Genomic DNA, 15,963 nt, shown 5'->3' with positions numbered 1-15,963 from the left:
CTTCTTTAGAACACCGCCTAGAGCTGTCTGAATATGTTTCCCGAGTTGCAATTCCCAAGACCTCAAAATGGTCAATTTGACTTGTGCAGCCTGTAAGTTTGGGACGCACACGCTGGCGCCCTATTACACGGAGTGGGCAGGGGTCAGGGTGTGAGGGTGGGACTTGCTGACTGCCACCAGCGGCGCTTCAAGCTCTGGGTCTGCTGAAAACCAGGGAGGCCAAGTTCAGCCTGGGGATGGGGCCTGCCCAAAGGTGGGGGGATCAGGGAAGGATGGGGTTCTTTGCTGGAGTCTGGGGGCGAGGTGAGCCCTTCCGGGTCCTCGCGGCGCAGGGCTGAGACGGTGGGCCGGCTCTGCGGGCGTGACCAGTGCTTGGCCTCCGGACGCCTCACTTTCTGCACCTGCGAAATGGGCGCGCGCTGGCCCCCGCCCGGCGCCGGGGAGGAGGGCGGTGCGCAGGGAGCGCTGGGAGGGGACTAAAGCTGAAGAGCGAGTCAGCGAACCGGGAAGCGCCGGCGCCGGCGGGCGGGCGGGGCGGAAGGAGGAGCCCGGCCTGCGGCCCGCGGAGCCCGAGTCTCGGTGGCCGTGCAGCCGGGAGGCGGCGGCGGCGGCGGCGGCGGCGACAGTAAGTGCGGGCCGAGGCCGGGCGGCGACTGGGCCTGGCCTGGGACGAGCCCTCTGGCCCCCGATCGCCCCGGGCTCGCGCTCTCTCGCCTTCACCTCCCGCGCCCGCCTCGCTCCCGGGCTCCGCGCCCCGCTCTCCTCTCGGGCTTTCCACCTTCTGCTCCCAGACTCGCTCTCCTCCGCCCTGTGCCTGTGCCTCACCGCCCGGGTGCGGGGCCGGGGTGTGGGCCAGGCAACCCCAAGGGTCCAGAGGTGTCTGGCTCTGTGGCTCCAAACTGGGGGCCTGCCTGGGGCTGGGTGCCCAGGGCCGCAGGGCTGTGCTTCCCAACTAGCTGCCCAGCCCCCTGACCTGTTCCCCAGCGAGGAAATCGAGTCCCACCGGCAAGACTGACTTAGCCAGGGCGGGAACCAAGCTGATACTGCAGGACACCCACACCCCCATGTTGCTGCTGCTTGGTGCCGGGGCTACCCCTCACCCAGACTCTCCCAGGGAGGAGCAGGGCCGGTGCCTGACCCGGGGAAGCTTGGTCATTTCCTTGCCTTCTTTCTTTTTAAATCCAGAGGGCAGCCACTAGCTTTCACAAAGGGTAATAAGAGTCTGCGCACTCCAGTGCTCTGGCCCAGGACCCGGGAAAATTCCTGGCTCCTTCAGAGGCCCTGTCAAGGCTGAATGGCCCTGGACAAACAGACGATGAGCTGGGAACGGCCTGAGTGACCTAGCCTTTGGCCCTGTTCCTGCCCCTCTGGATAGAACATCTGGTTGACTTCTATGGATTAGAATCACTTTTTTTTTTCATTGCTGGGGATTGAACCCCAGGCCTTGCCCATGTTAGGCAAGTGCTCTATCACATCCCAGCCCACTTTGCACATTCTTTAGCAGTAATTTCAAGTGTGTGATAGTGTGAGCATATGTGTGCATACACGCATACCCTGGCTGGGAGGGGCTTGCTCAACCAAGGGAGATTCAAATAGACTTGCTGACTGGATGTCCTGGGCCTACTTTGGGCAGCTTTCAGCGACCCTGCGCCAAGGTACATTCTGCCCAGTAGGGGGCGCTGTCCTGGTTGCACCCAGCCCCATCATTCAGCAGATACTGATGCCGTGTCCACGCTGTTCACTCCCTTTGCCTCTGCTCCCAGCTTCATGGCTGGAAGGCCTTCAGGAAGGGGCTTTGGACTTGGAACCAGCAGACACAGGTTCACATCCCCTCCCAGGGAAGCCCAGGAGTCTGGCATGGGCTCCAGGCTGTTTGGCATGTGACTTCACTATTGCCATCTGGTAGCTATGTGACCTTGGGCAAGTTACTGAAACTTTCTGAGCCTCAGACCCCTCATCTGTGAAATGAGTAGGACCTAACATGTCCGGCTATTGTCAAGCTCAAGTGCTAGGCGGAACCTTGGCATGTGTGGTTACAGGACTTCATTTTAGCTCTTGGGAATTTTTTCTGTTGAAAGTAGGAAAAAGCAAGAGCCTTCAAGGCTTCCATTTTTCCATCTGTAGAAGGAGAAAAAATGTCGGCCCTGCCTCATTCCTTGGGCTGCCATGAGGTTATCCCAGGATACAGACAAGGCTCCCAGTCCGTGTTGGGGGTGCTTCCATCCGGCCAGGGCAGCAAGGTGCCACGCTTCCTGGATGCTCCTGGGTCAGGCCGGCTTCCTCTGCCAGCCGCGTCACATGTATTTATTCGTTTATAGGGTGGAGAGGATGCTACTGCGGGAGGGACCCCAGACTGAGTGTCCCATTCTCAGCGTTATGTATTTCCCATTTTTCAAGCTGCTACCACATCCTCGGTGCCAGCTAGAGCAGGGAAGTGGGATGCCACCTTGCAGCCAGCCAGACAGGTGACAAGCCCAGGATGCCAGGGACGATCAGCCGTCTCTTCAGTAGCTGCTTCCCCATGCTGGCCGTTGCCAGCCAGTCCAAGTTCATGGCCATTGTAAAAAAGGCTTCCCTGGCTTTGCACATGGGGCAGTCAAGGCTCAGAGGCTGGCAGCGTGCCCAAGGCCTTGCGGGCAGCGGTTGTCAGCAGCCTAGAACCTTCATTGCCTTTGGTGCTACCACAGCTTGGGAGTGGCCGTCTCCTGGCGGGATATGTTGACAGAGCTGGGACCCCAGGCACGAGCTGGAAACCTCTGCCCAGCCATTTACCTAGTCTGTGACCTGGGCTTTGGGCCTCTGTCCCCACAAATGAAATGAGGAGTGGGCTATTGGGTTACACAAGTCTCTGGATCAGCATGGATTTTAAAAATATATATATTATTTAATTCAGATAACTTTATTAACTAATTTATTTTGTACCAGGGATTGAACCCAAGGGCACCTGACCACTGAGCCACCTCCCCAGCCCTTTTATATATTTTATTTAGAGACAGGGTCCCTCCAAGTGGCTTAGGGACTCACTAAGTTGCCGAGGCTGGCTTTGAACTCACGTTCCTCCTGCCTCAGCCTCCAGAGCCACTGGGATTACAGGCGTGAGCCACCGCACCTGGCTCAGATGACTTTATTTTTATCTATATTTTTAAACAGTTAAAGAAGCCACATAGTTTAAAATTCAGAAGAAACAAAAAAAATTAACAGTGAAGCCCTCCTTCCTGTCCGTCTCCCTCAGAGACAGCCACTGTCAGGGATTTCATTGGCGTCCTTCCAGCGACATCCTGCGCATGCACAAATGCATAGGTGTGCATTTTTTTACACACACCTTTCTACACAAATAGCATACCCCACATGCTCTCCTGCTCCTTACTGTTTGGGCATAAAATTGAAGAGTTTAGAGAACATTCTTTGTCCATCCAGGGCCCCAATTCCGATTCCTATTTTGATGCTGCCATGACCCCAGGTTGCCTGTCCAGCGTTCTTGTCACGGGCCCCACTCACAGTGTTTGGCCCTGCCTATTGCCGGTATCCTCTTGTGTGGTCAGGGTGACCTGTGAGGTCATTTAGAGTTCTGACATCCTGTCCTTCTCCTAGTCTGACTTTCTTCTTCCTGGTCCTTTAACATGAAGCTCTCCCACCGAGCTCTGGCGGCCTGAGAGCCCTGGCGGGGGATGTAATTGGTTTGTAGGAAGGCAAGCCCACCTGTGCCCGGCCTCAGCGTCCACTCACTTACCCTGTGCCTTTCCCTGCCTGACAGTGGCCCTTGGCTCGGAGGACGCCGTGTTGCACAGCTCCAACTCCACCTACACACCCGTGAGCGGCTCGCTCGGAGCTGACCCAGAGGCGCTGCCCGGACTGGACTGCCCAGGCCCCGGGCTGCCGAGGCCCCAGGACCGCTTTAACGGCGCCTACGTTATCTTCTTCTGCCTGGGCATCGGCAGTCTGCTGCCATGGAACTTCTTTGTCACTGCCAAGGAGTACTGGGCCTTCAAGTTGCGCAACTGCTCCAGCCCAGCCACAGGGAACAGCCCTGAGGACACCGACATCATGGTAAGGGCGCTGTGCCCGGGGCGCCGTGCCGTGCCAGGGAGGCCTGCAGAGGCCTGCCACGGGCTGGTGAGCAGAGGAGGGGGTGGGAGCCGCGTGGACAGAGCTCCACTCAGCGCTGACCTGGTTTGCAAGGCGCGTCAGGCTTCGTGTGGCCGGGAAGATGGAGGTGGATAAGACCCAGCTCCAGGGTTCAGTTTGCTTCCTATTTAGCTTGCGAGGAGAGGGCAGTGATGCTTCTGTCCAGTGCAGGCTGGTAACCCAGCAATCCAAAGCCCGTGGCTCTGGGAGTCTGAAGGTGTGCATTGAATAGCATTAGGTTCAGCTGTAAGATATAGAGTCTCGCCAAAGAGAAGTGGATCAAACAAGATGGAAGGTCATTTTTCTCTCATATTGAAGTCAGGGGTTGGGGTGCGGCCTAAGGCTTGTGTGATGTTCTGTGGTGTCAGGAACCCAGTTGTTTGACCATGTGTAGCACTCATGTCCAAGGTGACTCTATGGTCCAAGATGGCTGATGGAGCTCCAGTCATGACATCAATAGGAAAACCAAAGATGAAAGAAAGAAATGCATGCTGCTAGTAAAAACACTTCCTGAAAATAACTACATTGCTTCTGTTTACACTGCATTGGTCTGAACTCAGTCACATGATCACACTAATTGCAGTGGAGGCTGGGAAATGTAGTTTTAATTTTGTTTGGTCTTTCTGGTGCTGGGAATTGAACTTCGGGTCTTGGCTCATGCTAAGCACAGGTTCTACCACTGAGCTACACTCCCAGCTGTGAAATATCTTCAAATGTAGGTTTATCCCAGAAAACCATGTGTCCACTAAAGTGGGAGGTTGGTAGTTAGCAAAGACAGAGTCTCATAGCCCATTTTCTGTGCCAATAACCCAGTACCACAGACTGGGTGGGTTATGAAGAAAGGAGGTTTATTTGGGCTGGTGTCTCTGGAGGTCCAGAGTAGAGAGGCTGCCTCTCCTGTGGCTTTTCTTGGCAGAGGTGGGGCACAGCACCACACAGCAAGCGACAGGGAGCTTGAGTGCATGTGAGTCGCGTCTCTTTTTTAAAAAACCCCAAGAAATGGTGATGGGGTCCACCTAATGCTTATCTTGCTCTGCTCATCTCCCAGAGGTCTCCCCTCTAAATATCATATTAAGTTTCCACCCTCTTGATGCCTCACACTGGGGATTACATTTCAACACCGTGGCCTTGGGGGACACTGCATTTCAGGGTGGGCGGGGTGCAGATCAGTGTAAAGCACATGCCTAGTGTGCTTGAGGCCCTTGGTCTAGCACAGCATCAAAAAAACTACATTTCCCAGTTTCCATTGCAGCAGGCATGGTCACGTGACTAGTTCTGGCCAATGCAGTGTGCATAAAGACAAGGAGGGCTATGTCTACACCACAGCACAGGAGATAGGAACCCTTGGGGACAAGGAGTCTGGGGCACAAGGTAGAGATCTCTGTGATCAGGGTGGATTTGAAGAATGGGGGAGGAGACTGCAGATGGAAGAAACGGCTGGGCCAAGGCAGACCAAGAGGAAGTTCATGGATGTGAGGAGCCACGGGGCATCAGGTCTGGCTGTACAGGGTTTGCGGCAGGGGCCCTGTGGCTCAGACCACTACCCAGGCCTGGGGGCTCAAGGTGAGAAATCTGAATTGTTTGATTGACAGTGGCACTAAGCTCCTCCCTCCCAACGCAGGGCTGCACATTGTGCCTGTGGGTTTTCTGGGGGGAGAGACCGGCAGGGGAGGAGTGTTAAAGAAAAAAAATGACTGACACTTGCTAAAACAGCAAGGCCAACTTTGTTTAAGACTCTTGCAATAGGGAGAGAACTGGGACTCGACTCTGACAAGGACAGGTGTATTTATAGCCAGGAACAGAGAGAGGGGTCAGTGGATGGAAGATGACTAAGTGGGACTTCAAGGGTAGAGGATGCTCGCTCAAACACACGTGGGTGGAGAAGCGAAGCGGGCCCTGAAGGCATGGGGTGGGGTGTTGTCAGAGCCCTGTGCCTCTCCTCCGGGGCATCCCTCAGGGACAGGAGGGAACACCAGCAGAGCCAGCCACAGGGCCAGCCCTACCCCTTAGCTGGCACAGGAGGTAGCTCACTGCTCCTTCTCTGAAGGCACCTTCTTACCCTTGACCTAACCCCTGGAACCTTCCTCAGTGTGGGCATGAACGGGACACATGGGAAGGGCATCTCTTTCCGCCTTTCAAGGCCTGAGCCCAGCTGCTACACACCTGGATCACCAGGGAGCATTTTGCAAAATACCCATCAAGCCCAGCCCAGGAATCCTGCTGGAGTGAGTCTCAGCTGTGGTGCAGACTTTGGTATTTTCTAGTTTACTCTCCTGTCTGATTGCCACCCCCCAATAGCTTTGACTTCCTGGGGGCCTCTTCTGTGAACCTAAGAATTCACCTGGGGTCTGAGCCTGTTTGTGCAGCTGAAGAGCCCCTGCCAGGGAGTGGGTGGTGCACAGCCTCCTGTGGTCCTGAGACCAGCAGCCCTGGGGGCTTGTGGGTAGGGCAGCCTCCAGCCCCACCGAGACCCAGAGTCAGGATCAACTGGGTTCCAAGAACCAAGACTTGCCACCTGTAGCTCCTGTGAAGGTGACTGGCAGGTGCAGTGGCTTTTGAGAAGCCCTGGCTAGTTGTTGGCTCTGGGTCTGAGTCAGCCTCTGTGACACCTTGTTTTCCTGGTGTATAAAAGCACCATGTTGTTGGGTGTGGTGGCACACGCCTGTAATCTTAGTGGCTTGGGGAGTCTGAGGCAGGAGGATCACAGGTTCAAAGCCAGCCTCAACAACTCAGTGAGGCCCTAAGCAACTCAGTGAGACCCTGCCTCTCAATAAAATACAAAAAAGGGCTGGGGATGTGGCTCAGAGGTTAAGTACCCCTGGGTTCAATCCCTGTATTTTTTTTAAAAAAGAACCATATCCTGGGTGGGTGTGGGTAAGCCCATTCCTGGGTGTTGGGACAGGCCTGGTCCACTATCCCAGGTGCTGTACAAACATGATCAGTGCAAATCCCCGGGGGCCTGGAGCAGCTCTTCCGAGCTGCCTGTGGCCCTGGTGTGTCCCCATGGGCTCTGCCTTAGCCGGATGCTTTATGGTCCTCTCTTATTCACTAGGGGCTCCTGCGTCCCGGCCGTCCACTGGCCTCAGTAGATGCTGCTGCCCACCGGGCTTCTTCCAGCAGGTCCCCGCCCCCGGGTGCAGGCTGCTGAGGGAGGGAGAGCAAGTGCAGGGTCTCTGGGAACGGTGCTGGCTCTTGGCGGAGAGGCCCTCCCAGGCCGTCCCTTCCCAGCTGCAGGCACTTAGCATTCCAGCCCCGCTCAAAGCTTTATTGCCCTTTCCAAGTGCTGGCAGGTGCGGATGTAGTACCTGTGGCTGCCCGGAGCTCCTGGCTCTTGGCATCGGAGATGAGAGACCTGTCACCCCTCGATTCATGGGCCGGTGCTGGGAACAGGCGTGCTGGGGTGTCTCTGCGTTTTCTGGGCTATTTTTCTTTTCCTCATTCCTCATTCCTGCCACCGCCTCCCCCGTGCTGCCCCTCCTCTTCCCAATTCCCTGCAAGAGGCGGCCGGTCTGCCTGGCATCTTGAGGGCCAGTTTGTGGGAAAGGGACGGGGGAGTTGGACAAATCCGTCTCTGCCTGCCACCTGCAGCTCCATCAGCTGAGGGTCTCCATGGTTGGGATTTTTTTAGGGTGGAGATACTTTAAATATTTTGCTGGAATAGATAGCACTTGCTGGGGAGTTTGACCCCGTAGGATTGTTTGAACAGAAACCCCCACTCCAGTGATGTCACTTTCAAGGTCACCTCCCGTGCCAGGCTCCCATCTTCTGCCTGCAGCAGTTTGGGCATGGTTTAGACAGCCTGCTGCATGCCCGTCTCTCCTCTCTTTCTCTGGAATGAGACCCACAAATAAACCCAGCGAAGCCCTGTTGGCCCAGGGCCAAAAACTTAGGGCATAACCGAGGAAGAGTTGGCATGGAAAGCGGGCGTGGGGCAAGCTGCCGCAGCCTCCATTTTGGGAGCCCACTGTGCCGGCAGTGGGGCGGCACAGATTTCCTCTTGTTACCCCAGCAAGGCGGGTCTCAGTGACGCCCCCCACCTTTTTTTTTTTTGTGGTTCTGGGGATTGAACCCAGACGTGCTCTACCCCAGAGCTATGTCCCCAGCTCTTTTTATTTTATTTTGAGACAGGGCCTCCCTAACTTACCCAGGCTGGACTGGAGCTTGTGATCTTCCCTTCTCAGCCCCCTGAGTGGCTGGGATTCCTGGTGGGCAGCACTAGGCCTGGCTGGCCATCTATTTTTTAAGAGCTGAATTCCAAAGATTGGTGCTGGGTGAAATATCCCCTCCCCCATCAAAATGCAGTAAGGCGGGGTTTTGCCTGAGCCCCGTCAAGGAGATGGCAGGAGATGGTGGGGACAGTTGGAGAAGTGGGGTGGGGGTTCCAGGCTCCTGCCACAAGGTATGGGTGAGCCACGTGCAGAGGGCAGCACCCCCTCCCCGCCAGCCGCCCAGTCAGGGGCTGCTCTAGACCATTTTTTTTTAAATTAGATCGAAAAGCGAGTCATTTTTCATTCCCCTGTCCACTCTCGGACTCTAACTGCAGTCCAGCCAACGTGACAGTCTCAGTAAAACACCTAGGACAGCCTTGTCTTTGTTTTTAGCCCTCGCCACGTCCTGCAGAGGCAGGGATCCGGCCTGGCCTCAGCCTGTGGGTCCTGGCTCTCGGGGCCTCGCCGGCCCTGATTCTCTTTATTTTCCCCACTCCTGATCTCGCCCCCTCCCCTCCTGCACCCCGTTCCCAGACCCTCAGGGCCATCGATCGCTCGGTCTGTGCCTTCGATTTTCTTTCTTCCCGCACACCTCCCTAGAATCCAGAGGCGATTTCCTGCACACGTTAGGAGCGGGCCTGGGCCCTGAGCTCCAGGGTCTTCTTAAGGTGATTGATCATCACAAGCACCCGGAGAGCAGGACCCAGAGGAGGGTCTCTAGGAGAAGCCGCGGCCTCTTCACTGAGAACAGCCACGGTCTGCGAAGGGTCTGCGGGGACGGTGGGTGCCCAGGGGCTCTGCTGGACTCCTGCCAGTCCTCTCCATGTGCGTGTGTGGAGGCACACATGTCTGAGGCCTGTGGCAGCCTGTGGTTTGGGCCCATGAGACAGACAGAAATTGTCTGTCTATAGTGGAAACCGTGTGCAGGAGGAGGAGGAAGTGCCTGCTGGAGCCAGCCCAGGGCCTCCTCCTGGTGGTCCTCCTGGGTGTCCTCCTGTGGAGGACAGCTGGAGCACCCAGACCACTTCCTGACCACCACCACATGGCAGGCGGAGACTGATGTGGGCTACGTGGGCCGTAGGTGGGGAGTGTCCTAGATGGCCTGCTTCCTTCTTTCCCCGGTCATGTGCCAGAGATCAGGCTACATAAGAGGAAGGACGGGCCATCGGGTGTCAGCAGTCAGGGAGCCTCGAGTCAGGCATCGTGCAGGAGCTCAGGGTCACCCTGTGGACTTCCCAGGGTCCTGGTGTCTCTGGCCCTTCCCTCTGTCTGTCTCTGAGCCCTTCCTCTGCCCCTCTGAGGGCACAGAGGGAACAGGAGCATGAAAATCAGAGAAGCCACTCGTCCCTTGTTGGGGTGGCTTTGACAGCAGAGGGGGTGCAGGGTTGATGGAAATGCTACTGTTTCCCTCCTCCCCTGCGTGGTGGGACGGCCCTGGGACTCTGGAGAGCTGGCATTTTTTTCTGCCAACCTTTCAAACTCGCTGATGACCAGGGCCTGCAGTCTCCCCTCTAGTTTAGACTAGACTGGGACCAGCAGCTCTGGTCTACCGGGGGCAGAGGGCAAATGTTCTAGGATTTGGAGGCCACACTCTGGCAGCTGCTCAGTTCATCCCTTGACAGTACGTGGCCCAACCATGGTGACCGAGTCCCAGTATTTACAAAAAAGGTGGTGACCAGATTCGGCCCAGGGACAGGCCTTTGCCCACCTCTGGACTGGTTACTCGCCCCCACGCTGGTGAACCTTGGTCATTTGCAGAGATGCTACTGACCTATCTTCCATTAATTCTCTTCACGCCTTTGCCAACGGTTCCCTGGACTGGATCTGAGGTTCCACAAGGCAGGAACTAAGCCTGATCTCAGTGCGTAGAATATCCAGTGAGCTCAGCCGGTGTGTGCAGGAGGGTGAATTCATCCAGGCGCTGGTGAGGGCCTGTCCTGGGTGGGTGCTGGGCTGGAGGCGAAGGAGAGGGATGGGGGCATGATGTGGGTCTGGGGTCGTGCCCAGCATGAACTTCACCTCCCTGTCCAGGCCACAGCACACCCTGCCCACGTCCATCAAGCCTGGATCTTTGGGGTTATCCCTTATTCCCTTGGTCCCTCTACCCCCACATTCAGTCCATCAAAATGTCCTGTCGCTTGAACCTCAAAAAAGTCTCAAATCCCTCTCTCCCTCCAAGGCCAGCCTCAGCCTCAGCCTCTCTGACCATACTGCCTCCCTGGTGGAATCTCCCATCAGTTCTCTGTGGCACTGTAGAAATGAGCTGAAGACATAAATGGAGAGGCCTTGCAGGTCACCTGACAGCCCAGGGGACAGAGGGCTGGGTTTGAGCTGTGTAGCTTTGGGCGAGTTGCCTGACCTCTCTGAGCTTTGGTTTTTTCATCTGGAACATGAGTCTTCCCTGGAAGGGGAGCATGGAACCATTGGATATGTAAAGAGTGCTGGGGACAGCAGAGCCGGGAGGGCCTCAGCGAACACTGTGGGGAAGAAGTTAGAATCCTGCGGCAGCTTCCCACTTAGAATAAAATCCCCAATCCAAATTCCCTTGACCACTGGGAACTCTGGGCAGTCCTGTCCAGGCCCAGCCTCGGTCCCCTCGACACCTTCTCTCCCTATGCAGTGTCAGGCTCACCCCCGTGGTGGCTTGAGCACACTCGGCTCGTTCACTGAGAGAATGAACCAATGGAGAACTGAGCAGCCCTGTGACAACTTCTCCTGCCCCGTCCTTCCTGTCATTCCACCAGGTGACTCCCTTGTGCTCAGCACTGATTGTACCTGTTGGACATGCTGGAACCTTCCAATGCTCCTGCTACCTTTGGACACTAAAATTCCTCTTCAACCTGCCACCCAAGATCCCCCCTTAACCTCCTCTCCGGCCTCCCTGGGCCCTGTCACTCCACCTGGGAGTGGATGCTGTGGGGAAGCCCTAGGACTTCCTGGGGCTGCCACCGCGAAGTGGCACAACCCGGGAGGCTGGACAGGCCCTGCTGCTTCTAGCCTCGGGCTCCTGTGGCAGCCTCACGCTAGCCTCTGCGTCCTTCCCCCCCTCAGTCGTCTGTGTGCCCCCCCTTCCACCAACACTGGACATAGGGCTCACCTCCTCCGTGATGACCTCACCTCCACCATATCTGCAAAGACCTTGTTTCCAAATCAGGTCGCACCCCGAGGTTCTGGGTGGACCCGGATGTGGGGAGCACATCCCAGCATGGGTGAGCGGCAGGCGGTATCAGAGCGAGAGGAAGGAGACCAGCATGAGTGGGTGGGCTGGAGGCCCGATGCAGCAGAGTCCAGCTGCCTTTCTTTTTGACCAAAGGGAGGCCTCGAGAGCGCCTCCTGGCGGACAGGGAGGAGCACGCAGCAGTGAGGGAGAGTGCAGGTGAGAGGTGAGAGCCGGTGCTGTCCGCGGTCTCTGTCCCCCGAGGCTGGAGAGAGGACCTCACAGAGAAGAGAAGGTGCCCTCAGAACACATCACCCACAGGGAAGCAGGGAGCTCCTTCCAGAGGCCTCAGGAACCTGGCTGGTCTTCTGGCAGGGGTTCTAAAGGATGGGGAGCGCCTCTGAGCTCTACGAGGACAAGATATTGTAAATATATCCATTAAGGATTGAACCCAGGGCACTTAACCACCGAGCCATGTCCCCAGCCCTTTTTACTTTTTGAGACAGGGCCTTGCTAAGTTGTCTAGGGCCTCACTCAGTCACTGAGCCTGACCTCGAACTTGCAGTCCTTCTGCCTCAGCCTCCCAAGCCTCTGGAATTATAGGCATGTGCCATTGCACTGGTGAGAAAAGATTTCAGTGACCCCAGTAAGCTCAGGCCTGGAGACGCCCTGAGAGACCAAGGGACGGGCTGATGTTGTGCAGATGTCTAATGGGGGCTCCCGTCCTCAGGGTGGCAGCCTTGACTCAGTCTGCACTGCCGGAGTCTTTCCAGGCTTCCCTGTGATTCTGTCCCCAGTTTTGTTCTGCCCTCAGGGCCCTGGCCGCTCTATGCAGCCTCCCTGGACCTGGGCTCCTTGTGGCCCCTGGAGCAGGGGCTGCCCCTCCCTCCCTCCCTCCCTGCCCCTCCCACGCCCTCAGCTGCATGCCCCTCCTTTCCCGGATGGATGCCCCAAACACAGGGCCTTGGAGCCCACCCAAAGGACCCAGCACCTCTCCTATAAGGAGCTCACCTTTCAGCCTCCCCAGGGTGGTTCCTGCGGTGCCCTGGGCGAGGGCGCCTCCCCTGCACGTTGCAGGCTGCAGGATTCAGCTGTCCGAAGGTGGCAACTCGGCGACGCAGGCTATTCTCGCCAGCCTGCGCGCTGCTGCTAATTTCATGCTCCTGTGATCCAGGTAACGCTCGGCTGCCTTGAGCCACCACCCTGGGCTGGAATCGCTTTCTCTCGCCCGCAGGAGCCCAGCTGCCCCTGCTGCCCTGGGCGGCTGTGGGGGCTGCACAAAGCGGCCTGGCCCCAGGTCTGTCCACTGCAGCTCGTGACTAATTGCCACACTGATTTCAAAGTGCCTGGATGGCATTCCGGGGAGGGGAGGCTTAACCAGGGCTTGCCAGACATGAACGGGCTCATTTTGGGGGCCCCCTGCCCCGAGAAACCTCTTAATCTGGACTCTGAGCCTGGAGTCAGATTCTCCCAGCAGAGCTGCTTAGCTCGGAGCCCAGGAAGTGCTCCCTGTCGGAAAACGGGCTGCACATCTGGACGCTGGCTCGGCCGGGTTTCTAAATTGCATTTGAAGAGCGTCTCTGGCTCTCCTGGTGTTCCCTCACTGGGCCAGAGCGCAGCAGATGACAGTGACTTGCTTATCACCATTGCATGTGAGCTGGGTGCCCCGTGTCCTGGCCAGCAGTGGCTCGTCCCCACTTGCCAGTCAGAGGGCTGCAGACACCTGGCATCCCAGCCACGGTCTGTCTGCAGTCTGGGTTTTGAGCCCCAACCCCACCCTGGGGGCATCTGCAGGGTCTTGCACAGTCGGGAGGGAAGTGGGGACTTGTGCCCAGGGTGGCCCAAACACACTGTCCTCTCCGCCCCCCCAACTCTTTTTTTTCCAGTGCTGGGAGTAGAATCTAGATGTCATGGGTGCCAGGCAAGTGCCCCACCACTGAGTCACGTCCCCAGCCATACCATCCTCTCTAATGCGGTGTCTGCTGAGCACTGACCGCGTCCTCCATTCCTAGTAGCTGATAGAGGCGGAGTGGGGCCTTTTCCCTGCTTTGTTGAAATGTTTATCTTTAACTCTGTCAGATCCACAGGCCTGTGGAAATGCCCTGGGGGATGGGAAGCAGGTTCGGGAGGAGATGGCTCACACTTCGCCTCACCCTGTCCAGGCAGAGGGGAGAGGCATCAGGCCCCGGCTCAGGCAGGCCATCCTGGCTGGGGCAAAGGATAGATGCCACCCACACCGAGCTCAGTGTGACTTGCCCTGATGGACCTCGGGTCCCTGGGGCTGGCCCCTGCTTATTGCTGGAGAGGCAGGATGCCTGACTAGGCCACTAGGGCAAACAGGTGACACACTGCGGTCCCTGTGATGGAGTCTGGGCTTGTGCAACCATGAAGCAGGCAGCCTCGGGACAGGGCGAGTGGTTCTTGCATTGGTAGAGTGGCACTGCTGATGTCCTCCCCGGCCCCTGCCCTCCCGCATCAGACGCCAACCCACAGCACTCTCCAGGTGTGTGCCCCTGAAGTGCACCCGCTGCTGGCCAGGGGCCGTTCCAGCTCCCTGCTCCCTCACAGGTCCTGGGGAGAGCCCCTGGAGGGGTCTGTGCAGGCCTGGAGCAAGCTGCCTTCCTGAATGTTCTGCAGGATTTTGTTTCCCTACTCAGGTCCCCCTACAGGGGCCGGGAATGAGGTTCTGGCTCCCTGAGGCTGAGTGTGGAGCCTCTCCCAGCCCCAGGTCACTGCAGGGTGCAGATAACCTGGGGAGGCCTTGGCGGACAGGGGATCCCAACAGACATTCAGTGGAACTTCCCCTTGGTTTCTCAGAGCTGGGCCTCGCCCACATTGGGTTGAAGTTCACAGTGATGGCTGATGGACCCCTCTTGCCTCAGCGTCCTGGAGACAGGGGCGTGGCTGACAGTCTTTTCTGCCTGCCCCTCATTGTGTGTGGACTGGATGGGCAACGCGGGCAATTTGTCTCAGCTCAGCGGATTCCCACTGGTGAGAGGAAAGCCCCTGAGGTCGGCTCCCACCAATGAATCCAGATGGAGCCCCGCGTGGCAAAGCCCACCCCTCTGTGCCCGCCAGGCCGTCCCCCTCCTGTTGGGAGGCCCGAGCCTTCTCCCTGCACCCCACCTCCTGTGTCTGTGAGGCACACTCCCCAATATCTCCAGCTGCCATCAAGGAAAGCCCTGGGGGAAGTCCCCTGGAGGCCCCTCCTGCCCTGTCCCCACACCTGGTGGGTGCTGTGCCCCGGCTCTGGGTCAGCACCAGATACTGAGAGCAGTCAGACAGGGCTGCCTCTCTGTCCCCCGTCCATGGACCCGCACAGTGCTGCCTCCCAGGGGCCTGGCACCCTTCAGGGAGCAAAGGAGGAGATGCTGGTTGGATGGACAGTGGACACCCAGCCGTGGCTGGCAGCCTAGGGAGCCTTGGGCTCCTGCTGGGTCCCCAGCTGCTGGGGCTGGGAACCTGCCTGGGGAGCCCCCACCTCACACTGCCTCTGCCCTGCCTCCTTGCTGAGTGCTGTTCTTCCACGTGCATCCCGATGAGGCCACCTGGCCTGCGGGGTTTGGGTGGCTGTACAACTGCTATCGCATGACTCCGAGGGACTCCGTCCATATCACTGTCCATAGGAGGTACACAGCAGAGCCTGCACCATCACATGGGGGGCCCTGGTTCTCCACATCCCTCCACTCCTCCAAGGCTGGGGCTCGCCCTCGGCTCCAGGGGTACACCAGGTAGAGGTGGAGATGGCTGCAGGGTGCCTGGTGGGGTAAGTAAAGACCACCTTTGAGGAAACTTGCAGGAGTTTTTCCTAAAACATTACATCACATAAATCCCCCTGAGGTGGGCATTCCAGAGTGTTTTGGAGGGCGTGACTGTCAGCTCCCATTAGGTTCTGGACCCGCGCCCCAGTGCCTTCACATCCCCCTGCATAAACGGGAGGAGGTAACGAGGGGAGCCCGGGAAGGCAGTGCCGGTGCATCTTCAGGACTGGAATGCCGGGCGCCATTGTTGGGTATTTCTTGGAAAGGCTTCGGAAGCCGAGTGATCCCGGGGAAGTGAGGCGGTGACCGAGACAGCAGATATGAGCTGCGGGACCCCTGAGCGCGCGTCACGGCTTTGCAGTAGAACAGCTGCCGCCCAGGCACGTGGACATCTCCAGAGAAGCCCTGGGAGCCCCGCATTTCAGAACAGTCGGTCAGACAAGCCATTCACCTTCCCTACTGCCTCTGGTCAACGTCTGGCCAAAGGGGGAATGTTGACTGCCCCCTGACCCTGCTTCCAAGACTGTTACCTGGTCCCTTCCACAGCCACTGGGCAGTGCAGAGGCCCAGGGTCAGCAGGTGACTGGATCTGCATGCACTTAAACCTAGTCCGGTTTTTTGAAAACAGTGCAAGCCACTTGCAAAAATTCTAATTCCAGCAGAGGGTTTGCAGGGGCAGGCAGGAGGGGCAGGTGTGGTCAGCAAGCTCAGC

The 15,963-nt window shown here is 57.7% G+C and overlaps 1 protein-coding gene across 1 annotated transcript in view; it reads left to right on the top strand.

Moving 5' to 3' along the window:
• Positions 1 to 536: 536 nt before the first annotated feature.
• Positions 537 to 15,963, top strand: part of Slc29a3 (solute carrier family 29 member 3) — a 34,081-nt gene continuing 18,654 nt past the window's right edge. Inside the window, exons 1-2 of the mRNA XM_046419885.2 lie at positions 537 to 625; positions 3,755 to 4,047. Coding sequence (XP_046275841.1) covers position 625; positions 3,755 to 4,047 — 294 coding nt within the window. The 5' untranslated portion in view covers positions 537 to 624. The remainder of the gene's footprint in view (positions 626 to 3,754; positions 4,048 to 15,963) is intronic.

This window comes from Marmota monax, unplaced genomic scaffold (genome assembly GCF_021218885.2).
Source record: "Marmota monax isolate L192 unplaced genomic scaffold, Marmota_monax_Labrador192_F-V1.1 WCK01_AAM20220418_F8-fsc00019, whole genome shotgun sequence".
Lineage (NCBI taxonomy): Eukaryota > Metazoa > Chordata > Mammalia > Rodentia > Sciuridae > Marmota > Marmota monax.
This window is presented reverse-complemented; position numbering and strand designations above follow the sequence as displayed.